This window comes from Zingiber officinale, chromosome 7B (genome assembly GCF_018446385.1).
Source record: "Zingiber officinale cultivar Zhangliang chromosome 7B, Zo_v1.1, whole genome shotgun sequence".
Lineage (NCBI taxonomy): Eukaryota > Viridiplantae > Streptophyta > Magnoliopsida > Zingiberales > Zingiberaceae > Zingiber > Zingiber officinale.
The window spans coordinates 22,099,778-22,115,861 of record NC_055999.1 but is presented as its reverse complement, the minus strand read 5'-3'; the positions used below and the strand labels follow the sequence as shown (position 1 = coordinate 22,115,861).

General features: G+C 38.3%; 3 protein-coding genes across 11 annotated transcripts; 2 read left to right on the top strand and 1 right to left on the bottom strand.

Moving 5' to 3' along the window:
* Window positions 1–788: 788 nt before the first annotated feature.
* LOC122004239 lies at window positions 789–1,289 on the top strand. Its single transcript, XM_042559161.1, has one exon. It carries the CDS (start codon window positions 789–791, stop codon window positions 1,287–1,289), a length of 501 nt encoding a protein of 166 aa, XP_042415095.1.
* Window positions 1,290–2,214: 925 nt separating this feature from the next.
* LOC122005520 (glycosyltransferase BC10-like) lies at window positions 2,215–4,654 on the top strand. Its single transcript, XM_042560568.1, has 2 exons — window positions 2,215–3,699; window positions 4,422–4,654. The coding sequence occupies exon 1, from the start codon at window positions 2,511–2,513 to the stop codon at window positions 3,636–3,638; it is 1,128 nt and encodes a 375-aa protein (XP_042416502.1). The 5' UTR covers window positions 2,215–2,510; the 3' UTR covers window positions 3,639–3,699; window positions 4,422–4,654.
* A 2,234-nt stretch (window positions 4,655–6,888) lies between these two features.
* Window positions 6,889–15,575, bottom strand: LOC122005518 (ribosome biogenesis protein BOP1 homolog). Of its 9 annotated transcripts, none has more exons than XM_042560558.1 (22): window positions 15,432–15,575; window positions 15,193–15,330; window positions 14,265–14,308; window positions 14,060–14,176; window positions 13,882–13,974; window positions 13,724–13,822; window positions 13,567–13,665; window positions 13,331–13,485; window positions 13,125–13,242; window positions 12,922–13,023; window positions 11,228–11,387; window positions 10,927–11,035; window positions 10,750–10,852; window positions 10,413–10,563; window positions 10,158–10,290; window positions 9,963–10,069; window positions 9,822–9,892; window positions 8,587–8,647; window positions 7,993–8,220; window positions 7,799–7,883; window positions 7,348–7,529; window positions 6,889–7,191 (listed from the first exon to the last, which is right to left on the bottom strand). In XM_042560558.1, exons 3-22 carry the CDS (start codon window positions 14,295–14,297, stop codon window positions 7,106–7,108), a joined length of 2,292 nt encoding a protein of 763 aa, XP_042416492.1. In that variant the 5' UTR covers window positions 14,298–14,308; window positions 15,193–15,330; window positions 15,432–15,575; the 3' UTR covers window positions 6,889–7,105. The 9 variants fall into 9 exon arrangements, with proteins under 9 accessions (XP_042416492.1, XP_042416498.1, XP_042416497.1 ...); XM_042560564.1 differs by having other exon boundaries at window positions 13,567–13,659; XM_042560563.1 differs by having other exon boundaries at window positions 13,724–13,816.
* Between the last annotated feature and the right edge of the window lie 509 nt (window positions 15,576–16,084).

Here is a 16,084-nt window from a genome sequence, read left to right as displayed (position 1 = left end):
CATGTAGATGACTACCGGCGGCTTCCGCTTGCTGCTCTTGTGTATCTTGCGCGAGTCGTCGTCGACTGACGGCCAGCGGCGGTCGGCCGCAGCCGCCCTCGGAGGAGGAGGCGTCATGGGCGGCGGTTCGAGATTTGACGAAGCCAATAATGGCGGTTGGATTGGGCGTTGCTTTATTACGATTCAACTTCCAAAATTAAACAAGATGACAGAAACACGGTGTGAAGTCAACGCAGGGGAGGGATTTCCATTGGCAGCGCCCGCCATTTGAGGGCCGTCCGTCGGCCATGGCATGACTCTTGATGAGGAAGCAACAGCTAATCGATACCAAATGCCGTTGAGAAGGACAGGGAGAGATTTAAAAATGGAGTTTGTGGAGTAGATTTTGGTGATCGAAGCTGATTGGTGCCTTCTTGAACAAGTCAAACTAAATCGATCATATCATCACGGTGAATTTTTTTATGCTGATTCTGATTATTTTTAGATAATTAATGAATTTAAAACGATTAAAATCTAATGGTAAAATAATAACAGAGCGAAAGGAGTGCTCCTACAAAGGCGCTGATAAAAATGCGGATAATAATTAATTTCCCATCGGATCCTCGGAACGGGTCAAATCGTGTAGCTGTAAAAAGCGACGGCCGGTAGTGTTTCCTCGGCGATTACCTCGCTGTGGCCGCCACCTTCTCCGCGGTCGTCCGTTCCGAGAACGATTCCAGAGCTTGATCGAGATTTCCTTAAAGAAAAAAAGAAAAAGAGGAAGAGGCCGAGGAGAGGCGCGCTGGTCGATGGGGCGCGACAAGACGCGGCGCAGCCCGTCGCCGCCTCTGCCGGCTTCGACGCCGCCTGTGGAAACGGAGGCAGCGCTGATGGAGGTCGCGGAGCGGCGGACTGCGATTTCTAACGGGCGTAATTCGAGGCCGCGGTGTGGCGAGGTGGCCGGCAACGCGGCGGCGGACTGCGCAGCCGTGTGCTGCTGCGGCCCCGCCGTGCTGCTGGACATCCTGCTGACGGCCTCGGTGCGGGTCCCGGCGGCGCTCTGCCGCCTGGTGAGTAAGGCACGGGCGAAGCGGAAAGAACGGGCCAGGAAGAGGAAGGAGGCCAAGAAGCACAGCGCGAGGTCCGGCGAGGCCGTGTCGGAGGGCGCGGCGGCGATCGGGGCAGACGGGGCAACGGCGGAGACGACGCCGGCGGATGAGATCACAGAGGTGGAAAAGGAGATGTGGCCCCTGTTTCACAACGCCGGATTCTGGCGGAGCCCGTCGCAGACAGACGACGACGGGCATTGACAGTTACCGACGGTAACCATAACGATAACGGTCACGCCGTCAGTTAACAGGGACGATACGTAAACATCTTTTATTAATCTCAATTGAGCAAAACTAATCCGCTAGTTTTCTTGATGTCTGCAAAATTTGTAATTATTTCTTTTATTTGCATTATCGTCAATCAAACAATTTCGTTAATTATACTCTTCCTCAAAGAAACCCTCTTGAGCTCCATTATTATTAATATTACCCTTCGTTTAAAAAGATAACTAATCATTCACATCTTTTCTTTAAAGATTATTGCAGGAAAGGCTTAAAGAGAGACAGTGATCTGCACTATAATTACTATTTGATTGATCAAAATATTTTATTGAAGAATTTTCAATGGAGATAAAATCATCAAATTGAATCGAGCTTCTGCTCATAAGTTAACTCAGCTAACAGATAGTAAACACTTTTTATGATTATGATAATGATAATGATAATAATAATATTAATATTAATATTAATAATAAAAAATATTAAACATATCATTTATCGCGATATTAATTGTGCGGTGTCTCATGTGATGTGGCGTCAGACCCAACTCACCTCCGATCTGCTCCCTCCTCGCATTCGACTTCGGATCTTCCGCCAGGTGTCTCTGCAAATAATTATAAAAATCTACGCGGCCACTTGCACACCGTTCGATCTCGAATCCAACGGTTTGAAGTAGTCGATTTCGTGCTTCCGTTCGCATACACATTTACTTATAAAGTAGTGTTCGTCGAGCCCCTCGAACCATTTATTGTTCACCTACCTTTTCGTCATCTTACGTGGGGCCCGACGACCTTGTATTATTTTAACCAATGTCGTCGCGGGTAATTAAAGGGGCTGCTGTTGAAAATGTGGGAGCAGTATCAATTTTTCTTGGATTATAAAGTCAAGAGTTCCGGAAAATGAGAGGAGTAAACTGGTAAATTGTTGAGAGATGAAGAAAGTGACAAGAAACCCCAAATCCATCCACTCTTCTTCGTTCCATCCGCTTTTCTCCTTCCCCGCTTCAGCCCACCGAATCTCGTAGTTTGATCCGTCGATGAGCGGCGAACTCCGGATTTGCTGTTGAAACTGAGAAATTGGGAGAGGGAGTGATCGATCGGTACCTTGCATTCGCAATTTGGTCGACGATCTGGATCCTGGGTTCTGGATGTTTGCTTAGAACCCTAAAGTATTGGTCTTTGGGGCAGTGGCTTGCTGCTTGTGATGATGAAGGTTTTGTACCGGATTTGGGAGCAGGGCCATGAACGGAGGATGATTCCCTCGTCGCCATTTCTGGTCTCATTCTTTCTGCTGGTTTCGGTGCCCGTGCTCTTCGTTTTGGCCCCTCGGATTTTGCCTCCGAAGACGCTGCCGAGCATCCCGGACCGCGACGAGATAGATGACCTTGCGCTCTTCCGTCGCGCCACTCTCGCATCCGCTGATGGTGGCGGGGGTGGCGGGCTGCGACGACGCGCTACCTCGCCGCCCAAGATCGCGTTCATGTTCCTCACGAACTCTGATCTCTCCTTCGCGCCTCTCTGGGAGCGATTCTTCCGCGGGCACGAGCGTCTGTTTAACGTGTACATCCACGCCGACCCTTCCTCCCGCCTTCTGCTCACGCCGACGCCCTCTTTCCGCGACCGATTCATACCGGCCAAGGCCACGCAGCGAGGATCGCCGACGCTCATCTCTGCGGCGCGCCGCCTCCTTGCGGCCGCTCTGGTCGACGACCCAGCTAACGCCTTCTTCGCTCTCATCTCCCAGCATTGCATCCCTCTCCATTCCTTCCGCTTCACCTACCATGCCGTTCTCTCGGACCCTGGTACCTTGAAGCCTGCCAACGCTGAAGGCGTGCTTCGTCGCCGACATCTGAGCTTTATCGAGATCCTTTCAGGTGAACCGGGGCTGTGGAACCGATACGTCGCTCGCGGAGATGACGTGATGCTCCCGGAAGTGTCGTTCGACCAGTTCCGTGTTGGCTCGCAGTTCTTTATCCTGGCAAGGCGGCACGCCTTGATGATCGTGCGCGACCGCCGGCTGTGGAAGAAGTTTAAGATGCCTTGTCTCAAATCAAGAGAAGATTCTTGTTACCCTGAGGAGCACTACTTCCCTACCCTTCTTGGTATGCAGGACCCCGAGGGATGCACTCGTTACACATTAACCAGAGTGAACTGGACAGACAGTGTCGGAGGTCACCCACACACCTACCGGCCGCTTGAGATATCCGGGGATCTAATTAAGTTGCTGAGGAAGTCAAATTCCACTTACTCATACCTCTTCGCACGGAAATTCTCCCCACACTGCCTTCAGCCCCTGCTCAAACTCTGTGATAGTGTCATATTTCGAGATTGAGTGTTCTATTCTTAGTTGCAGCCAGTTGCCAAAGGTTTTGGTGGAGAAGCAAATGTATGAGGTAAGGATATGTTCACGAATCATCTTGATCAATATAGTGATGGATAAGTAAAAGAAGTTATTTTTAATGAGGGATGCAGACTAGATTTGATAAATTGCTAAACCTCGTATGACTTGGAGATGGAACTAGTGTATAATCTGCAATATTAGTTCTGTTCGTATCAAACAAATACTTGAATATGACGCAATCATTTTATTATATATTTTTGGCCCATTATATGAAGATAATAACAAGCTATGTTGCTGAAAGCGAAGTTAGCTGCATTTTGAAGTAATAGCCACCAAAAGCGGGGAAAAAAATACTCCAGAGCACTTATGTTGACCTGAAACTTTACTAAACAGGTTGACAGGGATTATGAAATGTATTTTATGAGTTTGGCCCACTTAGTGTTAGACTACTTTTACTTCACTTTGCTGAGATGTCTGATTGAATTAAAACATCAGAAAAGTTTTACTTCTTCGTGGGAGCGATTTTTCATAATTATGAAACTATGATCATTAAACCTCGATTGTGGAAGTTGAAAGAAAAAGACCTTGATTGTTTTCTGCTATGCCTTTTTAGTTTCATTTTGTTTGCAATAGTGGCTCTGCCTTGAAAAGGGTTGGCTTGCCTTGCCTTGCCTTGGCTTAGCTGTTTTCTTTTTATTGTTATTGTTGTATGAACATTTTACTTGGTTTTGGGGTTCAAATCTAACTGTTTCTTTGTTTCCTTATTGTATGCAGTGATTGATGAGAGTAAATGGCTAAAGCTGATCCATCACTTCCTCTTCATTTGTAAACAACCATCTAGTCGCCTGGCAATATGGTGCTAGTTAGAGTTCAAGGAAGTCTTTTTTTTAGATGGCTTAAGTGAAGCATCTGAGTTATTAGCATCCTTATCGTATCTGTGATAAAAATTAAAATACGCAGACCTTTGTATGTACACAATGCTCAATAAGAATTGTAAAGTTTCACCACCTTCATTTTGTTTGACTAATTTTTGTTTTAGCTAATCTTATCTTTCAAGATGATATGCTTAGTCCCAGGATTATGCAAGAGGCTGAAAATGAGGCTTTTGACTCAGACGAAATTGATGGCGGAGCTCGGCATGCCGATTAAGGTGTGATGGCTTCTTCCTTCATCTTTTGAATTTGAGTTGGTTGCATCTTCCCTTATTATTTCCTCTCTACAAAACTCAAAAGGGTGAGAAACGAGAAGGGGTCCCTCTTCTTTATATCTTTAACAAACTCAAGTCAGCCTTTTGCCTCTTATGATCACTGTGTGCATCTTTTCTCTTAACAAGTTGGTAAGCAAAGTGAAAAGACAATCCTGCATTACTTCTCTCTTTTGCATCTTTGGTAAGGCCCAAGGTGCATTAACTGCTAGGATTTGCCCAATTGTTCGATCAATGGAATGGAACCAAATTGGAAGAAAAATGAAAAAACTTAGATCAATTAAGTTGGTTTTGTTGATTCTTGGCCGACATTTTGATTATTGATTGGATCTTGTTGACAGTTGAACTGGCTAATGCGATTCTTTTTCCCCCATTAAATGTTCAAGGTGGTTCTAAAGCATGCTTTTCTACCGGGCCAGAGGATGGAAAGATCGATCGGTGGGAACTTGTGCACTTTTCTGGTACCTCTCCTTTTCCCCTCCATTTTGCTTTTCTTCTTTCCTGCTTATTCGTTTCCTCTGCTTTAAGAAATGACAAGCGAAAGAAAGTGGAACCTCTCTCCTTTTTGACTTGCAATGTGTACAGCTAGTGTTTCTTTTGCCGACCATAATGATCGAACCCTTTCATTTATCCTATCTGATATTCTTAGCTCTTTAATTGCTCAATATCAAATCCTGTATAGTAAACAATCTTTTAGATAGCATTGACATGTTGTGGGGAATACTCTTGGAAGGTTAGAATATATAGAGATGTATTGAAACTTTTCTTTTGTCTAGAGCATATATAAAACTGTAGTGCTTACAGGAATTCAGCTCATTATAAAGCATTTCAAATGGTTACTTCGATGATTTCATTTTGGTCTTTTTTTTTCTAATCAATTTGATATGTTTTTGGTGCGTTTGATTGGTTCAGGATATTCAATCATTCGATGACAAATCCACTTAAGTCGCCTAAACTGAATGTATGATCCACTTGGCTTAGTTTATTTATTTTTATTTTTCAAATGATGATTTAGTAAACGGGTTATATTTAATAAAAGTGAAATAAGAAGTTTCACCTCTTAAACAATAGAATTGATGAAATAGAATGATTTATTTCTTAGATTGAGTTATTTCATTAAAGTTAGTCTAAATATTAAAATGATGCCGTATAAGGAATAAATTAAATTTTATTCCATTCCATTTCATCCCAGCAAATGCATGGGAATATGTCCCAAACTTGCTCCCATATCAAGTCGATCAACTGTATAAAATTTGCATTTTTTTTATCAAGTATTTCAAAAGGATAAAGATTCTCTGTGTTGATGCCTTTTTTTTCTTCGCGAACGATTGTTTTTTCTTAGTAAAAAGTATTTCTAGGGAAACATATTGATCTTCTGGAATGGAAAGTTCTTAATTTTTATAGAATAAAAAGGTACATGGGCTTTCTTAAATAGTTGACAGTTTATACAGAATTTGCCTTTTGAAGGAACCCTTACACATGGAAAACAGCTAAAAGGACCTTTGACTATGAAACATTGCGAGATTCTCCCGCAGTTTAAATTGAATGTGTTTTTGGGCAAACATTAAAAGAGCATATCAAGTTTTATAAATAATCAAATTTTTTTTATAAAAAATCAAGAGTATCTCATTAATAGTGATTTTATTTTTTATTTTTAAATAAGAATATCAAAAAAAATTTGGGCAATCACTCTCTTTTTATTTTTTTTAAAAATCCTTGAAAAAATCCTTTTAATGATTTGTAAAATTTTAATTGCCTTTTTGTTTTTTGCTTCTTTTTTTTTAAAGGCATTTAGCAATCTACGACATCTTATTGAATATGAAGACGTTAGTTTTATCGAGCTGATCACTCCAAGAAAAATAAGGCTAACGGCCAAACTCCTTTGTTTAGCAGAAAAGACAAAAAAATTTATAAATATGATGCTAGTAATGACTTTTTTTTTATCAATATTCTCCATTCTTTGTGTGAAAAATTGTGCAGCAAACGAAAATAAATTCTCATATCCAACAGTATATTAGAAGCCGCAACAAAAGGATATAGCTTGATACTCACATCTTTAGTGACCTTTTTCTTACAAATCACAAATTAATTAATTTAGAATTTATGGGTAGTTTCCAAAAAAAAATTAAAAAAAACTGACAGCAAAACTAACCTAAAGATTTCATAGTATACTCGGCAAAGAACATGAATTTGCTATCCTTGTCAATATCTTATCCCCTAGAGTTTCTTCAGAGTCTCATGGAGAATTTTGATCTTAGTGGCAATACAGTTTAATGATAGAATCTGCTCCGGCAGTGAATAACCATGGCTGCCTCGGATGGAATTTGCAATCGAGCACACCTGTCCAATCAATAAGTTGACGCAATGTTTAGTTTGAACATCAGCATGTAATGGTAACTTTTATTTGCGAATTGGGGAGATAATAGTTTCCTAATCCAGACGGGGAACAAGAAAATTAAGGAAAAGGAAAATAACAAAAGTTGCAACACAACCGACCTCTGCCTTTAGAACTGTTATGCCCACGCAAAATTTTCAATGGGACAATGAGAGGATTCTGATTAAGATCAGAGTATACCATTCCGTGGAACACATAAGCAGTGCAGTCTTCTGAACTAGAGGCAAAGAGAGGGTACAAGCGATGAAACGCGACATTTGTGATATCTTTCATATGGTGGCTCCTGTAGATTTGCAAGTAAAAGATGCACAGTGAAATGAGATACACAGAGAGAAGCTGGGACTAGAGTACATACTAAGGTACATCAATATGAAAAAAAAAAGGATACAAGGGGAAAAATTGAAGAAAATATAAAATATAATGAGAATCATCGATTGGATGAGACCAATAGGGTTCAAGTTATGAAACTCAACTATATATATAAAGGTCTACTGTAAGAAGCAGAATTAAAGGGGAAAAAATAACAGAAAGCCAAACAAACAGTGAGCTTACGTCAAGGTCTTATATGGTTTGGATGAAAGGTCCATATCAAACCAGCACATTTTTCCTTCCTTGCTGCCCACAATGACATTATCACCTATATATACAAAATTTTGTCACATAAATATAACTCATGGATTCAAGTATTTTTCTTCATAATTCCACCTTAGCATGAAGTTTTGCTGAAAAATCTATAAGAAAATTACCTCCTGGATGAATTGAAATCGAAGAAACCTCTTGAAGACCAGTCTCGAGCTTCTTGACAACCTTTTGCTTCAGAAGATCATAAACCCAGACATGAGTCTTGGTTGATATGAAGAACATCGATCGTGTTGGATGAAAAACTGCAGTGACTGGAAGACCACGCAACTTCGGAAATGGACTATGTGTATGCTTCTTGGAGAGTTGGTGCATCAATATTGCTCTTGTATGACGTGCAATGTATAAGTCAAGGGATACTTGAGGTTTATAAAACAATAAAATGTAAACGGCAATTAACACTGGCTGTAGGATTATTTGCAAATGATATCTAGACATAGACCAGATATGAGTTACTTCCCTCTTTGCAACCTTAGACAACCTGAGTTTACAGCATACAAACTAGAGAGATTATGTCTAGACTTTTTAAGGCACTTTGTTAGCAACCTATGTCCACAGCTAAAGTACAAATGTCATAATATTTGTATATATTTCAAAATTTCCAATTTGTGATTGTACATCAGAGCAAAAAGAAAGAATGAAAACTGAGAGAAGAAAATATCATATAAACTAAGACCAAGTAAAATGCATAATTAGGATATCACTAGGAACCACAGTAGTGAAATAGTCTCCTTTCCGATGCCAATCAATTGTTGTCACAGCCTGCAAAGCAAGCCAAAAGAATGAATAATAGAAAGGGATTGACATACATTCTACCAAGTAAAATGAATTTATTCAAAGATTTATGACTAAGGTCCAACAAGAATTATGTAATTAGATATGTGCATAAATCGGTAATCAATAGCATACAACGGGATTGAATAGTTAATGATTTTAAGTATCTTTGAATCAGATCAGTAGTATTGGTGAAATCAGAGTTGATGCAAAAAAAAAATGAGAAAATATATAATAAAATTATTTATATGACAACAAATATTCGAAAATCTTAAGAAGAACATCTATTTATACTTATTTGATTTTTGGTAGAGCAATATACAAATAATGTCATTTATTAATATAAAATAATAAATAAAAAAAGCAGATTATAACCAATAATAAAATCATTTTTTTATGTATAAAAATACTCAATACACTTGAGTACTAATATATATTTTATTAGTGTTATATCTTAATATTCAATGTCAGCATTTAGTCATGTCCTAATTAGATTCAAATCAGTTTTTATATTTAAAGGAAGAGTTTTAGAATTCTTATTGATTAAAAAAGATTATTGTATTCTCTTTTACACTATAATAGCCTCTCAATCCACAATAAGCTCACTTGAACAATAATGAGCAAAAGAAAAGATGGGCAAAGCATTCAATTTAACAAGTGATGACAAAATTGAATGAGTGATGCTTGACTTTGTGAATCTTATGCAATAAGGCTAAAGAGAGCAACAAAGACTCTCCTTCCCATGTAAGTCCTCTAAGAATCAAATTGGGACAAAGGAGAAGGCTAAATTGACCAAGTTAGCCAAGTCATCTTAAGCCAAACCAAGTTTTAACACAATCTTATCCATTTTGACTTTTAATTTGATTAAATTTTAATATATTCTATCAATTTTCTAATATATTTTAATTAACTTGTAGCTAATTTCTATCTAATTTGTATGAATCTCTAGTATTTCCTAACCTCTCAATTTTTATGATACATCAATTTTACAAAAAAGAAAAATATTAGATCAGCCATTGCTGACACCAATCTAACTTTGGCGATATGTATTCTGTATTGACCAATTTTGCCACTTATGATTAATAGTACTAAAAAGATACATATGCACCATTCTAAAAAAATGAAACAAATCCAAGATTAGTACACAGTGAACACAGCTCACCTTGAGATGCTTTAATCGGATGGCATCATATTTATCATCTCGAACCCATCTCACCACAGGAGTGGTATTTCCTAAAGCACAAAAACTAGTGTCAAATAATCTGAACATAAATTAAATGATATGATGAGTACAGACACTTACCCTCATCCTCCTCTAATAGTGGTTCCTCCACATGAAGCAACTCCTTGACCCTTGCCTGGTTCTCTGCATTTGCCAATCTAGTATCTAAAATAAGCACATCACGCCCTCTGTAAAGCCATGTGTAAACACATGTTAGAAAGGAGCAAATAACCTGTAACAAACAAGGCTAATTCTATTTCAAAGCATCTAGCTTACACAGAAATTGACAGAATAGGAAGTTCGGGTAATGGGTTCCATGTTACATGATTGACAGCTTCACCAACATCCCAAACTTTAATACAACGACTGGTTTCGATCTCCCAAACACGCACTGTACCATCGGATGAACCTTCAGACATCACAGCAAATGATTAGTACTAATACAACTGAGAGAAAGGAAAAGAAAAGATGAATAATAAAAGAACTAACAATAAAACAAACAAAAAAATGTAGAGGTATTTTATCACAAACCAGATGCCATCCACTGCCCTGATATATCAATTGATATTGTCTTCACAGGGCCTGTATGCCCTCTGTACTCAAGATAACATGTAGAGGGATAAGGTCTCAAATCTTTCAGACTAGGTAATTTGGGCTTTAGAGATTCTGGATCTATGTTAATCTGCAAAAAGAAAAAAGATTGTGTTCATAGAATCAGAGGTTCAGAAAAAGTTATTATGTATATCAAGCCATACAATCATTAGGAATATTATCGTTGCTCATTCCATCTTATTTAGGTACGTGGAGAAGTGCATAAACATTTAAAAAAAAAAAGAATGGATTCTTTAGCAATAAAAGATCCACATACACGTTTTTTTCGGGTTCTAGGACATAAATAGAGGTCAAGGCATCGGTCAAAGGTTTCTTTAGTTGCATTCTCATAAGCTGGCACATTCCGTAGTGATTCGAACCTGTTAAGTGTGCACCAAAGTCAGTATTATGATTCAGTCAGAACATGACATAACAAGTGACGACCTATAAATACCTTCTAGGAATAAACTTAGGACGGTCTTCCTCAAGCATTAACTGGTAAGAGTTGATCTCCTCCTGAGTAGGAATGAACTCTACAGAAGGATTATATGATTCTTCATGACCTGCAAGTGAAGGCAAAACATAATTCATGTTACAAACATAAAAAAATTATTCTTTCAGACTTTAATTTATGAATGTGATGCACTAAATTTGACAATACTTTGAACATAAATGAACCTCCAACACAACTGCTCTGAGAAAATATGGACTCCACAAAAACAAATGCTCTTTCATAGTGGAGTTAATCATGATACCTGCCAGTTTTGGTTTGGGAGCCGGAATATAACTCAAACCATGCCTCTTGTTTTCAGCTGCAGTTGAATCATCACCCCATAACAAATAAACATGAGGTTCCTCCTTTGGTTTGTCAAACTTAAGAAACCCTTTTCGAATAGCTCTAATGTATCGAACAACCTGGTACCAGAATGGTAAACACATGAAAAAAATTATGATGTTTACACAATAATTAAGAAAAGCATTAGATGGTTATAGCACCAGACTGGGAAAAGAAACAAACTGCATAGATGTTTTTAGACCTATTGCCATAGGGAACAAAGAAAGGTATAGAAAACCCATGTAACAGTGAAAAGGGGAATTGTAATTATTATGTAGGCTCACTCAATATTTTGTAAGTATCAGACAGTTCATTGTAGTTATTAAGGAGACTATGTCAGTCTAAACAAATTGAAATGACATCTACTCCAACACAGAGAAAATTATGTTCTCCAAAGGAACAAGTGCAAAGCACTCCATGCAATATCACAAACCCTAGTGCAAGACACTTATATTGTAATATGACACAACTCTCCAGTTAGAGCCTTCTCCAGTTCCAAGTCTCCCAGATTAAAGTCCTTGCATGCTACCAACTAACTACCTAGAACTAATCTTATTCAATTCAAAAAAGGAATATCCATGCATACATTGTTGAGCTTATTTCATATTTATATATAAGAAGAAACGACTGAGATGTGTTATGATGAAACCATTATGGTAAATTGCACTCTAAAATATTGGTAAAATGAAATACTAGAGCTCTCCGAATATGATATTTGTTACAATAAAGAACAAACACAAGCCACTAAACTCATTTACTCTCACATCTAAATCTGAGTTAGAGGGCCTTGGATAAAACCCTTATGGTAGGCAAGTCACTTGCCGAAACTATAATATGATGAATTAGGACAATTGCCAACAAGTGAACTTGAAATAGAACTTCAGACTTCAAATAAAAAGTAATTTTAGCTAAAATCTGACAAGTGATAAACGAGGGAGAAAACTAGATAATAGTCTCATTTTGTAGAAATTTTCAAGAGAAAACAGTTACCTGATATATAACATAGACGGCATGATTACCCTTTTTCCTAATCAGTATCCTAGTCATATAATTAGCCGATTGAAAGGCTGATTTTACTTATGGATGTCAACATTTGGGATGATTTTACTTTGGATGATTAATTAAATATGAAATAGCCATGCATTATTTGTTATTTAGTTACATAATCATATAAAACATATGGCAAACGAATGCAGGATTATGAATTTTTTTATAATTGCATGTAAGGACATGAATCGTTTGTTAATTAACTAGCATTAACATTACCAATTTTTAAAGGAAAAACATCGCAAACATGCACGAGAACATAGGCATTCGCACAGCTTATTCATGTCATGCAATGGGCTGATAGCATAATGCATAAACCTATTTCTTTTTCTTTTAAACCCTAGTTAGGTTAAAACTTCTTTCTAGTTAACGCTTCTATGCGATTCAAGATATTATCCAACCATGAAGTATAAATTAAGACCAAAAAATTAAATTAAGATTCTGAATCACAGTTGGTTATCAAGAAACTTACAACAACTACAAGATAAATTAGGAAACATGATTTTCCAAAACAAGTAGGCACATGAGATTATATCACTCAACCACTAAACAAAAAAAACCATATACCTTCTTCTGTTCCCATTTTGAAGGAATGAACCGCCTCTTTGGCTCTGGTGCATTAGAAAGAGGGTGCCCTTTGTCCTCCCATTCAAACCAATCAACATAAGGCTGTTTTATTATGAGACATTACACCAATACAAGTTAGGTTAGCTATGATAATGGGCAAGGGAAGTAATCTGCTAATAACAATGGGAAGTGTGATTACGAACCGCATATGGATCAACTCCAGCATGTGGTGTCTTACCCCTCAACATTCTATGAATCATTTTAACCTCCTCCTTCGTCAACTCCACTTCCTCATCATTGTAGTCATCATAAATCTTCCTCCTGAATTCAGTTGTTGAATAATAGTTTTTCTGACAGACATGACCAGAGATGTCAAAACCAAAAAGAACAACGTTAAGTAAGTGCTGACCAATTTTTTGCATCATCGACTCCAGCTAAAAAAGATTCAATCCTGTCCTTCCTAGCCCGCTTCTTGATCTTTTTCCCAGTAATATCATACCCGATATGCTCCTCCTCTTTGTACCACTCCAATGGAACATCCCCAACAGTATTTCTTGAAGGCACCTAAAAATATACAAAATGAAAATCTCCAGAAGATACCTAAAGAAGCAACAACAAAATTCAACAAAATAAGTAAATGACTACCTCATCTTCAGAGGAGTCGCTTTCCTCCGCACTTCTATGGCTTTTGTAATCACTAGCATCTTGATCATCCTCTCCACTGTCATAAGAAAATCCCTGCACCTAAAAATATACAAATGAAAATCAACAAAAAAATTCAACAAAATAAGTAAATGACTACCTCATCTTCAGAGGAGTCGCTTTCCTCCGTACTTCTAAGGCTTTTGTAATCACTAGCATCTTGATCATCCTCTCCACTGTCATAAGGAGATCCCTGCACCTAAAAATATAAAAATGAAAATCAACAAAAAAAATTCAACAAAATAAGTAAATGACTACCTCATCTTCAGAGGAGTCGCTTTCCTCCGCATTACTATGACTTTTGTAATCACTAGCATCTTGATCATCCTCTCCACTGTCATAAGGAGATCCCTGTACTTCAAAGAATATCAAAAACAATTATAAGCTTCAAAAATTAAAGCAAAAGATGACCAATTGTGGGAAAACGATACCACACCTCATCCTCCAATGAATCCACAAGATCACTAGGTTGGAATCTGTCATCTTTTTCATTGATTCCTTCTGTGGAGCCATTTGCAGTAACATCTCTAGAGATTTTTTTACTTAACTCATCCTGCATTTGAGATAAAGAGATAAGAATAGAATGATAAAAAAGAAAAAAACTGAATAACCAAACACAATGAAAAAGAGAGTAGACGCACCACTACCTTGGAAGATTTCTGAGACTTGCCCATCACAGCAGCTGCTGCAAAAACCCACGCACACAATCAATCATTTCAAACTTATATTTATAACAAGTTTAAAATCACAACCTACACGACACAAGATACAATGCATATGAGAATGCAAAAATTAACACACATCATAAGATGCTACAATTAGAAGGGGAGCCTTGGTGCAACAGTAAAGTTGTTGCCATGTGACCAAAAGGTCACGGGTTCGAATCCTGGAAACAACTTGCAAAAAACAGGATAAGGCTGCGTAAGCGGGAGCTTCGTGCACCGGGCTGCCCTTTATAAGATGCTACAATTAAAAAAAATCATCCGAAAAAAGACAGTATCATATAAGAATAATGAAGATACAAGAGGACAAGGTAATAGAACAAGCCAAATAGAAAGAACAATAAGGTATGTGACAATTTGGTAAGAGTCAGCTTGTCGCAGCCAACCTTGATCACACAGTAAGGAAAACCTAGTCAACATTCTAGACTGATCTGAAACTCAACCCTACAATTTAACCGCCAACTCTCTCCTTGGTCACCACTCAATCTTCTCCATTTTTATGACACCTAAACTAGGTACATTGATCATACAGCCATTCTCATACCATAGCACACACTCCAAAGCCACCATTAGCCCAACCCATTAAAGTTGTCATCACAATAAGTCATTCAAGCAGGAATCCATGCCCACAAACACACTTCATAGTTCACAAGATATGAATCTACTCGACCACTGACCTCAATGTCTGACCATCTTATCCCACCCAATAGCATTACCCAAACACAACACAACGAACACGCTATTTTCACCTGTTACTACAATGATGGGAAAAACGACCATTTACTCGCCTATGACTAACGCTTCATGCGAAGGCACTCAATACAAAGGATAGAAGATAGGTACCTACCTTGAAAACGGCTCAGGTCCCGAGAACGCCGGATTAGATAGGTTGGGGTCAAATTGCTGCCTCGCGGGTCTTACAGAAAGCTAGGGCTCGGCAAGAAGTAACGGTCGGCGTGGAGAAGCGAAGGGCTTCAATTATATTCTGTCGTAGCAGAGTGGAAAACACGGACAGAAAAAGCAAAGACAGAATCAGAAAAAAAAACAAAACAATACGGAGTGAGGAGAGAAAGGAGGGAGTTGAACCGCCGGCGGCAGCGAAACCACGTAGGGCGGCGGCAGCGGCGTCGACGTCGGTGACGATTACTCGCAAACCAAAACCTCCGTATTAGTAGGGTAAACCCTAAATCCGGCCGGTTCACCGGTTCGGCGCTGGGACGGTGATTCGGCTTTTCCTAAATCCAATAATAAAGATAAAGTTTCTGAACCGCACCTTAAAATTTAAAAAAATAAATAAAAAATCTTAAAAAAACGCCCTGCCTTTCTAAAGACAAAGTTTACTGTCACGACTCCTTCTTAAACGTATTTAAAACGTTCTTTACTCCAAAATAATAATAATAATAATAAATTTAAAAGGGTCAAAATTACTTAATAATCTAAAACAATTAATTTTAATCTAACTTTTTCCATAGAACTTACTTTACAAATTCAATGATACTTTTATTTATTCAAAATAATCAAACAATAATTAAAAGATTTTTTAAAATGACTAATTATATAACTTAAAGTACTTAACGTCAGCAATGTAGCACACTTGGGTGCACAAAACACCTGGATACGTTCAAGAAAATGATCATAACCAAAATTTCATCTTCAATCTATCCACAAACAGTATGCCACTACGATTTCTAATCCAGAGAAGTGATCTACAACACTATGAAGAACCTTTCTCCAGTAGG